Source organism: Onychomys torridus, unplaced genomic scaffold, assembly GCF_903995425.1.
Source record: "Onychomys torridus unplaced genomic scaffold, mOncTor1.1, whole genome shotgun sequence".
Taxonomy (NCBI): domain Eukaryota; kingdom Metazoa; phylum Chordata; class Mammalia; order Rodentia; family Cricetidae; genus Onychomys; species Onychomys torridus.
In genome coordinates, this window is record NW_023413591.1 from 22,516 (window position 1) to 35,917 (window position 13,402).

The window sequence follows — 13,402 nt, forward strand, 5'->3', positions numbered from 1 at the left end:
GTCATGGACCTCCATGAACTGTGCTACGTATATTAAAAGGTACACTGTAGAAGAATACTATGAACTTTGTTTTATTTATCAACTTCACTTCAATTTCAGATGTGTCTCCCAATCCTATATTTTATATATCAAGTGGATCTGGTTGAGTGTCCAAGATGAGTTATCATTCTGGATTATATGTATTTGCATTCTCATTAGAATTCTTCAAGATTTTATCACCTCCTCCCAGGAATGCAATGCGATTGCAAAGGAGCTCAGCACTATAGAATCTGGACAGATTTCAAAACTTGGTGACAGTTTGCCATTTGTCATGTGACTGATGTCTACATTCTTTTGGTGACCAGCAAACACATGTCATGAAGCTTCAGTCCCTTCAGGTTCACTGGTGTGTTTGAACCATCTGAGTGTGTGATCTGTGCAAGGGAACATTGCTTGTTCACTGGAAATAGTGCAGTGCATTGGTGAGTGCAATGGCAGCACAGGTGTCAATTTGATCTAATTAGTTGCTCTAATCTAGTGCCAGTTTTCACCTTGTCATATTAGCTACTTGGAAGTGAGTGTTACAGTCTATAACTCTGATTGTAGATTTACCTCATTTTAATTTTCTCACCTTTTGTTCATGTGTTTTATGATTCTCTTATTAAGTGCATAGGCAGAGAATATCATCTCTTCTTGACCAGGAACCATTACCTCATTGTAAAATGACTCCTTTATCTCATTTTGACTTAGCATCTAATCTTCTTTTAGTTCCAGATGTCTTAAAGCTAAAGGAGTAAGAAAAAAAACACGTTCTTTCAACAGAATGGCATGGCTATAGGCCACAATCAACACAATCTTCATCAGACTATCCAACATCCACCCACTTAAAACCACCAAATGCTAATATGTCTAGGTCAAGCTGTTCCCCATGGTTTCTGTTTCTCCGGGCTGTGCTTCATTGCTGTTCCCCCTAAGGAGTTCAAGTTTCATGTAAATTTTCTTTTACTCTTTTCTTAAACCTTAAACCTTTCAGGGTATGTGCGTGTGTGTGTGTGTGTGTGTGTGTGTGTGTGTGTGTGTGTGTGTGTGTGTGTGAAGTACCTTCATTAGTCAGCCTTCTTTCATCTGCAGCTGCTCCAGTCTATTGTTTCTTGGATGCTGTATCATCCCAGGACTACCCCGACCACATGGTGATGAGGGGTTTTGCTTCTTTTCTCCATATTGCATCATCACTACTCCTTGTCTAAAGTCGATGAATCTTTACAATTCTTCCTTAAGTAGATAAGTTTGTTTCATTTTTTTAAGGCAAGGGTTCACATTTTAGACTACTATATTATGTGTCCTTTTTTTTTTTTTTTAATTTTCATTTCACCAAAGCCACTGTCTTTACATCCTATCAGAACTTCCCTTGATTGCATGCTCACTAGCAAAGGCTTCTAAAGTTCTGCCAAGAGTGTCTGATTTGAATGTGTCTGCATATGTAAAGGTTGTCATAGGGGCACAGTGAGAGAACATGGCATCTGAATTGTAAGAGGATATGTGGCCTTCTTCTGTGAGAAGAAATCTGTAGGCAAACATACTGCTAATGATTTCTTTGTTCTGAGTTAAAGAAGGTGTGGGGTGGGGGTAGAGAAGGGAGGAAGAAATGGGGGAGAGGGAGTGGAGTAGGAAAATGGGAAGGATATCTCACACCCAAGAGCATCTGGCCAGAAGGATAAGGCTGAATTTCAAACTGATTTCCTTTGTTCTGGCTCTCTACAAAAATGCTGATGAAGAAATGCCAGGGAAGGCACAGTTTTCTCTGCCTTCCAGGAGTCAACACAACACACGTTAAAGGTTCAGTCTCTGGGTTTTGACTATGTTTCAGGCAGCAGGACTGCTAGCAGCTTATGCTTTTGTACTCAAGTTGTAAAAGTCTTCAAATTTAATAGTTTTATTGTATGATCTTTTTTTGAAATAAAAATACCTATCATTTTGCATGGCCTATTTTTCATTATGTTAGGACTCAACACGGCACAAATTAGCTTAGAAACATGAGGTGTTTTCTAGATAGAAAACTCATGGAGATGCTTTAGAGTCTTTTTTCCTGCACTGGCCGCCAGAAGGCGACGTTGCTCAGACTAACCACCTCCACTTCTGCATTTGATCCTCACTTTCAACTCAGTCCCTCCCTGCATCTTGTTAAATTCTTACAATATCTTATAAGAGAAGACAGTCAGAGGTCAGGACGTTCCCAGGACCAGGACCACTTCTGCAGCGTTTTGTTTGTTTGTTTTAGAATTTTATCTAAACAAGGAAGGTGTCTAGAAAACTTGGTACCCTTTGTCTTCAAGAAGCCGCTTTCCTGCATGTGACAAGCTTATCCAGAAAGGCAACAGAGGTGTTTCCAGTGCTCAGCCATGCTTCTAGTCCTCATCTTCTTCCTAGGGGTACATTTTTTCCTGGGTGAGTAAAATATCCTTATCGATCGTAGATGCACACGAGTCACTGTTTTTCTCACATGAATGTTAGTAAGAATATTTTTCTCCATGAAGTCTGCATCACATTTACTGATTTATCATTGATTTTGCAGGAGATGTCCAAGCACAGTCAGTTACCCAGCCCGATGCCCACGTCACTGTCTTAGAAGGAGACTTGGTGGTGCTCAGATGCAACTATTCCTACAGTGGAACTCCTTACCTCTTCTGGTACATGCAACACAGTGGACAAGGCCTCCAGTTTCTCCTCCGGTACTTTTCAGGAGACCCTGTGGTTCATGGAGTAAATGGCTTTGAGGCTGAGTTTCAGAAAAGTAAATCTTCCTTCCACCTGAAGAAGACTTCTGTTTATCTGAGCGATTCAGCTGTGTACTTCTGTGCTGTGAGTGCACAGTGTCTGGGGCTGCAGGGGGAGCTGAACACAAACCTGTAAGACGCTAGGGCGGACTGTAGCTGGTTGAGTTTAGATCATCCATGCTCCTGTAAGTAATATAAATAAACTTACCAGCTCGCTAAGTCAGACTTCTCTGGAATCATTACTTTGGTCTGTCATTGGTGCCCTATCTGAGATAGACATCTACTCACTGATCCCCTGAAAGGTGACATATCAGGGTAAAAAGCTTAAAATGATGCCTGGGACATGGTTGCTTCCTTACTGGTTGTTTTGTGGACTTCTTGAATGTTTTCTACTGGCCAATTTTCTTCAGGAGACTTGAAGATACAGCTCAGTTCCACATAAACAATGACCACAGTGGATGCCTGTGCAGTGTGTACTAGAGGGAGAAGTGTTGGCTTCTTTCCACTTCAGACTAAAGGATAGTATTAGGAAAGTATAACAGCTTGCACTCAATGCCTCAACAGCCTCAGATACACTCTCCATCTGTGACACTTTGCTTAGTCAATATGATTCAGTGCAGGAATCAACAAGAACAGATTCTCAATAAGGACTCATCTGGGTTAGGTTGGCTTGTGAGCACTTCTGTGTCAGATTACAATAATCACTGTGGGAAGACAAAGCCTGAACATGGTCAACACCATTTCCAGAGTTTAGCCCTGCACACTGAGTGAAGTGGAGAGAGTGAGCAGAGCAGAGCACAGAAGGAAACATTCTATGTTCTTTGTTCCTGATGGTGGATGTGATGTGACAAGTTGACTCTAGCTTCTGCTGCTGTGGCTTCCATGCAAGGGTGGACTGTGACCTGGAATTGTTAGGTTCCTTCTAAGTGATCATTGACAGGCTGTCTTGTCATGGCAACCAGAAAGAGAGCTAGGATGCCATCCTTACTCCAGCCCATGGATCTTCGTTAGATTTTGGAGCATAGAGTAAAGAGACAGAAGAAAGGAAAGGGAACAGAGTCTGACCTCAACAGATGGAACTATTTCAGACATTGAAGGACAGACACTCTCTCAAGGGAAATGGGGGTCTGCAAGGGAGGGGGTAATATCTAGAGTTTATAGAAGGGGTTGGAGTAAGGAACCTTGTACAATTGCAAGGGGCTACAGACAAGTCTGCAGGCTCTCACTCCCACGTTGCCTGCTCAATTGAGACCGACTATCTTGGGAAGTTGGCTGTCAGCTCAGCAATGTATTTCCTTTCTGGAGATCACTGATAATGGGTGGAGCAAGAACAGCTGGAACCTGACAAGAATGCTGTTTGTACAACTGAGGCCAACCATCATATATAAGCAATGTAGTATTATTTCTTCTTCTGTAAGTGTAACAAATGTTACATAAATGAGCAAGTGAGAAAGTGAAAAAACCCAAAGATTTAGACAGTTGTATTTGCTATTTGAAACAAATTACAACATCCTTTAATTATATTTCTCTAAATTAATACAGTTATACTCAAATATAAACTTTCAATTAAAATGTAATATATTTACTAGTAAAGTTGTCATTGTTCTTGCCTTTCTCCTCAGTGTTATTCCCTCTAGTTCCCTGAAAACCAAGATTATGAGCTTTGTTTATCAAATTTGCATTTCTAATATTTATGGTATGTTAATATAGGTTAGCTCTGTGTTTTTAAAGTAAATGTCAAAAACAAAACATTGTATACATGGTTGTGGAGTTTGCTGTTTTTACTAAAACGATTTGGAGACATGGATTATTTGTAATAATATATTTCCTTGTGTTTAGCTGTTGTGTATTGTCTCAATCAGGAATATCCAATGTCACTTTAGAAGGGTATTTGGGCAGGGCAGTGCCAGCAGAAGTAATAGAAGTCTCAGTCAGAAGTCTGGTTCACAAAGGTCAATAGGTAACCACCAGGCATGTTTCCACGGTGGTGCTTCAGCCCTCTGCACAGCTCAGTCTTCCTGTGTCAGTCTTTGCCACACTTCCTCCCAAGTCAAGCACTCAGCCAAGAAGGACCAAGACCAATAGGCCACTCAGACTTAGGAGGAGCATGCCACAAACAGGATCCAATACTTACTGTAACAGTTACAACGGTCACTGAGATATGATTTTTCAATGTCCACAAATTCCTTTATAGTCCAGATAAACCTTATAAATAAGAATCATTTTACTATAGAAATGTTTGGAGTGATACCATTGACCTTATCTTTACCTGATTTCTAAGGGAAGGTTCGAAAGTTAACATAATTTTTTTTCATAAAGGAGAATAGATTTTTTTAACCCTCTGTTCAAGGAAGCATTTCCATGCTTTCATTACAAAGACCTTACAAGTACTATAATTCTAGCTATTTCTCTGTTTATATGAGCAGAGCATAGACTTATACCCTCAGAGATTTGCTCTCCTATAGAATTTGTAATTTTAAAACTTTACTCATGAGGTCCATCAAGATGGCTGAGTAGGTAAAGGTGTTTGTCAACAACACTGACAACCCAACTTTAATCTCTAGAGTACACATGGTGGATGGGGGGAAGCGACTACCACAAATTGACTTCTGATCTCTATATGCCCTGTTAATGTGTGCATACACATACATACAAGTCAATAAATGAATACATATAATAAAAACTACTTGTGGTTGTCCCATTGCTCCTAAAGATGCTCTTATTAATTTTCATTCCTGTCAACAGTGTAAAAGAGCCACTGTGTGCTCATTGCCTTTATGGTCACCTAGAACCTCCTCTTCATTTCTGCCTATGATTCTGCCTAATTAAACTATTTGCACTCAAATGCCCCTTTCAAGGTTGGGTACTAGAATAATTCAGTGAAAAGACTGAACATAGAAGTGGGCCTAGGAGGCAAATACATAGAAAGAGTCTTAGGATTAAATTACTTATGGTAGATGGAAGGAAGAATCCTTTATTGGAGACAACTGTGATAATAACAAGTCCTTAAAGATTGCAGCATCACAGTTACTGTGAGTTGTGATGAATTTCGGGATTCTGGTTTCTGTTTTTGTGATCGGTTACATGGCATGTTTAGTTTCTGTGGTGTATTGCAGTGATGGTCATTTACATACCGTGGAGTTGTTTGTTTGTTTTTAGATGGGACTAGAGAAAAACAAGAACAAGATGAAACCGCACAGTACCCAGTGTCTTTCAACATCCCTGTCCAGTGATGATCTTTGGAAGATAATGGCTGGTCTCTCCTCTCTACCTCCTAAGTACTGTGCAATTTTGTAGTGGGTAGCTGTTCCAGCTTTGACCTGGAAGTACTACCCACATTGAGATTTCAGTAACTGTCACACCTACAAGGCAGGGCTGAGACAGAAGCATTTAAGACCCAGTATCCAGATGTGCTGGCTCTTTTGGTTCCTGGATCCTGAATGCTGGAGAAGATAGAGCAGAGTTCTCCAGAGAACACTGCTGGGCTGTGCTACACTTTTCCTGTACCCTGTAATCTGTCCCTTTGCTTGTAAGTTACCCCAAAAAATAAACTTCCCTTTATCTAACTGGAGTTGCCTTAATACAGCAACTGATACAGTTTCACTTTGTACTCGGACACACAGAGTTTTCTAGTTGACAGTGGAGAAATTCAGAAAATCAAGAACCACTATAAACCAAAAGAAAGCCTTAGCCTCCTGTGATGTATGTAGAGTGTTTATTTGCCTACTTCATGCAGTGATGTTCAGTTAAGAAGCATTCTGATTATGTCAGCACATGGAGAGGTTGTAGATCTTGCTCTAAGCAGTAAGGGGACTGTTGTCACTAGGAAAAGGAGACCTTTAGTGACAGAAGTCATGCATGGAAACAGAACTTTATGATGGAATCCACAACTTCAAAAGAATTACTATTTTTAATCCTGTGTGTACGTTTGTGTGAGTATGAGTGCATGTTCATGTGTGTGTGCCTGTGTGTGTGTGTATTAATGATTGTGGGTGCCTTCCGGGACTAGGGAAATTAGATTTTTCTGGCTTTGCCATTAAAGCAGGTTGTGAGCCACTTGGCATAGGTGTTGGGAACTGAACTTGGATCCTCTTCAAAGACTTACAGCATTTATCAATCACTGTCATTCCATAGTGAATACACACTTCAAAAGCTGTGGGGGCTGGAGAGTGCCTCCATTGTTAAGAGCATACTGCTCATCCACAGACATTGCAGTTTGTGCCAATTCCCTGAGTGAGATTTATCTCAATCTTTAGTCTCCTTAGAAATACACTCACTCTTAGCGAATATAGTTCTGTGTGACTATAATTTATGGGAGGATATGATTGTATGTGAGTATAACTTTATGGATCTATATTGGTTATGCAAATAATAGTGACAGGTAAAGATATAGAGAAAGCATAGTTGAAAAAATTTGAGAAATATATAGTATCAAAACAACAATGAATTTGATGCTACATATAATGCAGAATCTGCTTGGTGCACATAGGCCTATCACATGGCAGGGGCAGTGGGATTATACTCAATTCCATAGATATTCAAGTTACTCAATTTCTGTATTTCTTTAGAAATGTGAGTTATATGGGTCTGTTTTAGTTAATTTTGTATTGCCGTGAGGAGACACCATGGCCCAGGAAACTTATAGAAGAAAGAGTTTATTTGGGGCATACAGTTTCAGAGGGTTAGAGTCCATGCCCATAATGGTGGTGAGAATGGCAGGGGGTCCATGGTACTGGAACAGTTGCCAAGAGCATACATCTCGAGACTCAACCACAAAGCAGAGAAAGTGACTCTGTGAATGGCTTGAGTCTTTTGCAACCTCAAGCAAAAGCATACCTCCCAACTCTTCCTGGTTTTATCATCTGGAAACCAAGTTTTCAAACATATGAGCCTATAGGAACCATCCTCATTCAAATGACCACAACCACCAGGTTTATTCTTATTATTTTTCAGGTGTTGGAGACTGACCCCCAAAACCTCATGCATAGCAGACTATGTGCGCTACCACTAAATAACACCTATAATATTTAAAAATTTTAAATAATGTGTATATAAAATAAAATTTTCATTTTTTTATTGGAATAGGTTCCAGGCCCTCTCGAGGCTATCCTTTCTTCTCTATCTGTTTATTTCTGCACTATAACTTCTTCTATCTAATATTTCCTGCTGTTCACACCCAAGAAAACTCTGGGGAGCAGTGGAGTTGGTGGGTAAATGCCCCACAATTTTTCTTAGAAAAATTTTTATTAAGTTGAGTTTCTCACGATAAATGTTTCAAATGTGAAACAAACGGCAATTTCAAGTAGTGATATGCCTTTATACAAACAGCATTCATTTATTAATTTAAGAAGTATCTGTTAGCTATCTTTTAGGTTTATGATATCTGTCCAAGTATAGGGTAATAAAATAGAAAAAAGTTTGTTTCTTTTCTCCAAAGTCATCTGGTACTGATTAAACAGGTGTTGACATTCCTTACTCATGTGATTTTTCCAGTGGATTACCACATGGCCAAAACTGGCTACATAAGAAATTGAGAAATGGCATGAAATGGCATTCCCAGGTAAGACAACATACAAGGTGCAAATAAGCCTATCATAACTGTCCTTCAGATTACAGAAGCACCATCCAAGGCTACGAGGTATCAGACAAAATAAAAGAGCCCAGAGTAGCACCCCATCACTGACTTTTGAGAATGTAGGTCAACAATCTTCTGAGCTTAGCAAATTGCCTAAAAGAGGGGGTGGGGTGGGGGATGGTGCATCTACCTAGCACACACTCATTTCCTGTTTAATTCTTGGCTCACATTCATCCTTGCACTATAAGTTGAACCTGTCCTAACTTAAGAAATTAAGATTCACACATGCCAGTGGCTCAGAAAATGAACTCTTCCCTTGGACTAGCGATTGGACTCTTCTTACTGTCTGGTGAGTGGAATGACATGTGGAGCTTCAGTCTTGTTCTAGGATATTGACATAAATTCTAAGTACAGTTTTTCCTATAAGGCAGAATACAGATCCCCACCAAGGTGGCCTGCAGTAATTGTTATTATTAATTTCTCTTTTTAGGAGAAAGCAACGGAGATTCAGTGACACAGACAGAAGGTCAAGTCACACTCTTTGAAGGGAGTTCTCTGACTGTGAACTGTTCCTATGAAACCAAACAGTACCCATCCCTGTTCTGGTATGTCCAGTATACCGGAGAAGGTCCACAGCTCCTCTTCAGAGTCTCCCAGGCCAATGAGAAGGGAAGCAGCAGAGGGTTTGAAGCCACATATGATAAAGTATCCACCTCCTTCCACTTGCAGAAAGCCTCGGTCCAAGAGTCAGACTCGGCTGTGTACTACTGTGCTCTGAGTGACACAGTGTCACAAACTGCAGGGGGAGCTGAGCACAAACTCTGAGAATCAGGGGACTGATGCTGAGTGTGTCTGAGATCACTCGTTTAGGAACCAGGGGAAGATCTACTATTATTGACACTCACCACACACCCAGACAGTGTTGCAGTGTAAACCATGCACATTAACACTAAGAACACATTAGGAGAACAGGAATTGAGCATGCCTTACTTTGGGCTTGATCAGAAAGTGTGAAATCAGTCACACACCACAGTGATTTCCTTTTTTGTTTTGTTTTGTGAGATGGGATTTCCAGCAGCTCAGGCTGGCCTTGAACTCCTTCCTTATGTAGCTAAGGTTGGCTTTGAATTCATTTTCTTCCTGCCTGCACCTCCAGAGGGCTCAAGTTATAGGCATGACCCACCATACTAGTCTGAATTCGTTATTTCTTAAATACAAATCTCTTGCTGAACGAAAGTGTCTATGTGTTCATCATCCCCTATAATTCTTATCCCCCTGAATCCAACTCATGTCATGATCATGGAATTATCATGGTTTAAAAGGCTGCACATGCTCCATATCTTCCCGGTAAAGTGCATTAAGAAGTGTTTTATTTATCCTTCCTCTCAAGGTCTGATAGTTTACTAGTTATTCCTAAAGATTCTTATGTTTGACTGAATTTAGAAGTAGAAATCTTGGTAAAAATACATTCATGACACTTTTATTTGCTCTTCTTCATTCTCTTGCTCCCAAATATATCATATTCTGAAGCATCTTCCTTCCGTTTCTAGTTTTTTTTTTTTTGTTTTTTGTTTTTCAGTGCAGTGGGCCAGTGGCTGTGATCTGCATGGTGAAAAAAGATGCTGAATCTTGGGTGCTTTGGTCCTGGGGAAAAAGTGCATTAAGATGAAGACATGAGTGTTCTCAATTCTGTTAAAATGTCAAATGAAGAAGACTGAGTTAAGCACCAGGGACACTGAGGTGACATTGTTAGGAGAAAGAAACTTGGATTGTGGTGGACTTGAGACATAATATAGACTATGAATTAGATAGATTGGACAACTATTCCAAAGAGATTCATGGTTTTCAAAGAAAACTAGGGAAACATGGATGGGTATGTACCCGTTAATGGAAGGAAGGATCCCTTCTTCCTGTAGTGTATTACAAAAGACCAAAAGGATCCCAGACTCAAAATATCACAATTATTTTTTTACTTTTTTCAGTGCTACGAATTAAAGGCAGGCATCTTGAATGCAAGGCAGGTGCCCTACTGAGCTATAGTTGGAGCACTAACATGTTTATGCTTTAAAGTACACCACTGATAAAGTGAACAGAGAATCCCAAAGTTGAAGGAAATGTTTGCAAATTGTGTATCTGCTGAGGCATTGCTAAACAGAATGTATAATCACGTCACTATTATTTTTTTTGGAGCTGAGGATCGAACCCAGGGCCTCGTGCTTGCTAGGCAAGCTCTCTACCACTGAGCTAAATCCCCAACCCCACTATATTTTTATTTTTATTATTATTTAAAAAATAAATTCTCTCACATAATACTTGCCCACCACAGCTTCCCCCCACCTCCCCTCTCCCTCAGATCTACTGCTCCTCAGTTTTCAGAAGACAGCAGGCCTCACAGTGATTATCAAATGAACACAGCACAAGATTCAATAACACTTGGCATAAATCCTCATATTGAGGCTGAATGTGGCAACAAAGTGGAAGGAAAAGGGGCCCATGAGTAGGCAAATCGTTAGAGACACCCAATTCTCATTATTAGGATTCCAACAAAACCCCCAAACTAACAATCACAGCATGTATGCAGAGACCTAGCACAGACCGTGTAGGTTCCATGGATGCCGCTTCAGTCTCTGTGAGCTCCTATGAGCCCTGTGTAGTTGATTCTGTGGGCTGTGTTCTCATGGTGTCCTGGACCACTCTGTCTTCTCCAATCCTTCCTCCCCATCTTTTTTAAGGTTCCCCAAGCTCCACCTAATGTTTAGGTGTGACTCTCAGTATCTGCTCCCATTAGCAGCAGGAGGAAACCTCTCTAATGACAACTGGGATAAGCACTGTTACTATGAGTATGGCAGAATATCATTAGGGATAATTTAATTATATTGTATTATTTATTTATTTATTTATTTATCTATTTATTTATTTTCAGGGTGTGCATATTTGTGCATGGGTTGGGGTGAGGTTCAGTCATGTTTGGTTCTACCCTAGGTTTCTGAGCTATCCAGCATCTGGATCCTGGCCATCTAGGCAATGGTGGTCATGGGCTCTTCCCTGTGGTGTGGGCCTCAAGAGAGATAAGTCATTGGTTGGCCACTCCCACAAACTCTGAGCCACCATTGCCCTAGAGCATCTTGCAGGTTGGACTGGTTGTGGGTGGAAGCTCTTGTGGCTGGGTTGGTGTCCCAATTCCACCACTGAGTGACCAGCCTGGTTACAAGGAGACCAGTTCTGGCTCCATATCCTCCATTACTAGGAGTCCTTTCTAGGGTCACTCTTCTAGGTTACAGGAAGTTTCCCTGCACTAGGTTTCCATATTGCTCTCTAAATGACAACCTATTCCAGTTGTCTCTCTCTCTCTCCCTCTTTCTCTCTCTGTCTTTTCCTCCTTCACCTGATCATTCCTGTTCCCAACTCTACCTGCCCCCAATCCACCCACAAAATCTATTATATTTCCCCTTTTCAGAAAATCCTTTCATCCCTCTTGACTACCCCTTGTTACTTGGCCTCTCTATGTCTGTAGAGTTAAGACTGTTGTGGCCTCCCCGCCCCTGTAACCTGAGTTGTACTTTCTGTTACTATAAAATGGAGTCAGTGAGGAGGAAGCTTTCTGATTAGTACTGGCTTGATTGCTCTAAGTCCTCTGACTAAAGTGTGTGGTGTCTTCAGCAATGTGGTCTTGTCATCAAGTCTGGTGGGTGACCAAGTGCAATGGCAAATAGGTTACTTTGTGTTATGAGTCTCTACTACGGTCCCTGACCTATAAGGTAGGAGATGTATCCCATACCTGCACTTGGATTTTTATTTCACAATCTATGGATTCTGGGAGAAGTATTATCTGTGTAGAATAACTTCATTTACACACACACACACACACACACACACACACACACACACACACACACACTTTTCAAAAGTCCTTAGTGTTAGTCATTCCTCCACACATCCTTCCCATCTACCATACCATCTTATCCCCTTTCCTACTTAGCCCTCCATTGTACAAAAATTATGAGAGTTGACTGAAAATTTAAATTTTTATTCCCTTTGTTCATAAGGGACTGCAAATAAGAGATTACAAGTTTACATTGATCTCAGGCAGGAAGAACACTGAATATATCCATTAACATTTTATTCATATTCTTGTGGCTGTGGATGGACTGTGACTTTAAGATTTGGGGTCATGAACATTGTTCATGAATCATAGTGACATTTGAATAGCACTAAGAACATGTGCCTCTCTCTAGTGTACTAATAATGGCTCAGTAGTATGTAAAGAACCACCCCAAATTTCTACATATTAACTCTGTCTAAGGGCTAAGGTCTTTGTTGGACTTCTATGTTACTAAGAAAGCATTTATTTACAGCATTCAATAGTTAGAGATGTGGCCACAAGATGGCAGTAGACTGCAGCTGGTGAAAAGTGGCAAGGTCTTTTCATTGCATTTTGATGGAAGAGGTGAGAACTGAAGTATTGTTTTCTTATTGGCTGGGTAGAAAACACAGGAAGCTATTCTAACTGTCAGAGAAAAGGAGACAAACTCAAAATACAAATAGCTGTCTTGGCAAGAGATTGCAAGTCTACACCTACCCCAGGCAGGGAAAACTATGAAGATATCCATTCACACTTTACTCCTGCTCTTGTGCCTGTGGTTGGACTGTGAGTTGAAGACGTGGGGTCAAGGGAAAATATTCGGTGTATATTTTTAGATATCCAGAGGAAATCTGTTTCATACAGTTTCTTCTAGTCATTGTGGACAACAATAATCCAGCAGAACACTGCCTGACTGCCCTCCTCCTTTCTGTTTTTCTTTCTGTGCAGGGGAGATCCATGGAGAGCAGGTGGAGCAGCAGCCTTCCACTCTGAGTGTCGGAGAGGGAGACAGCGCCATCATCAACTGTACTTACACAGACAGTGGTTCATCATACTTCCCTTGGTACAAGGAAGAAGCTGGGAAGAGTCCCCACCTTGTGATAGACATTCTTAAGAATATGGACAGAAAGCAAAACCAGAGACTTACCATTTTATTGGATAAGAAAGCCAAAAAATTCTCCCTGCACATCACAGACACACAAGTTGGAGACT

General features: G+C 40.7%; 2 gene segments (V, D, J or C); both read left to right on the top strand.

The window, feature by feature from the left end:
• Positions 1-2,378: 2,378 nt before the first annotated feature.
• On the top strand, positions 2,379-2,889 carry LOC118576347. The segment is given in 2 exon segments: positions 2,379-2,424; positions 2,552-2,889. Coding segments are annotated over 2 exon segments (384 nt in total).
• Positions 2,890-8,613: 5,724 nt separating this feature from the next.
• On the top strand, positions 8,614-9,153 carry LOC118576348. The segment is given in 2 exon segments: positions 8,614-8,677; positions 8,819-9,153. Coding segments are annotated over 2 exon segments (399 nt in total).
• The last annotated feature ends 4,249 nt before the right edge of the window (positions 9,154-13,402 follow it).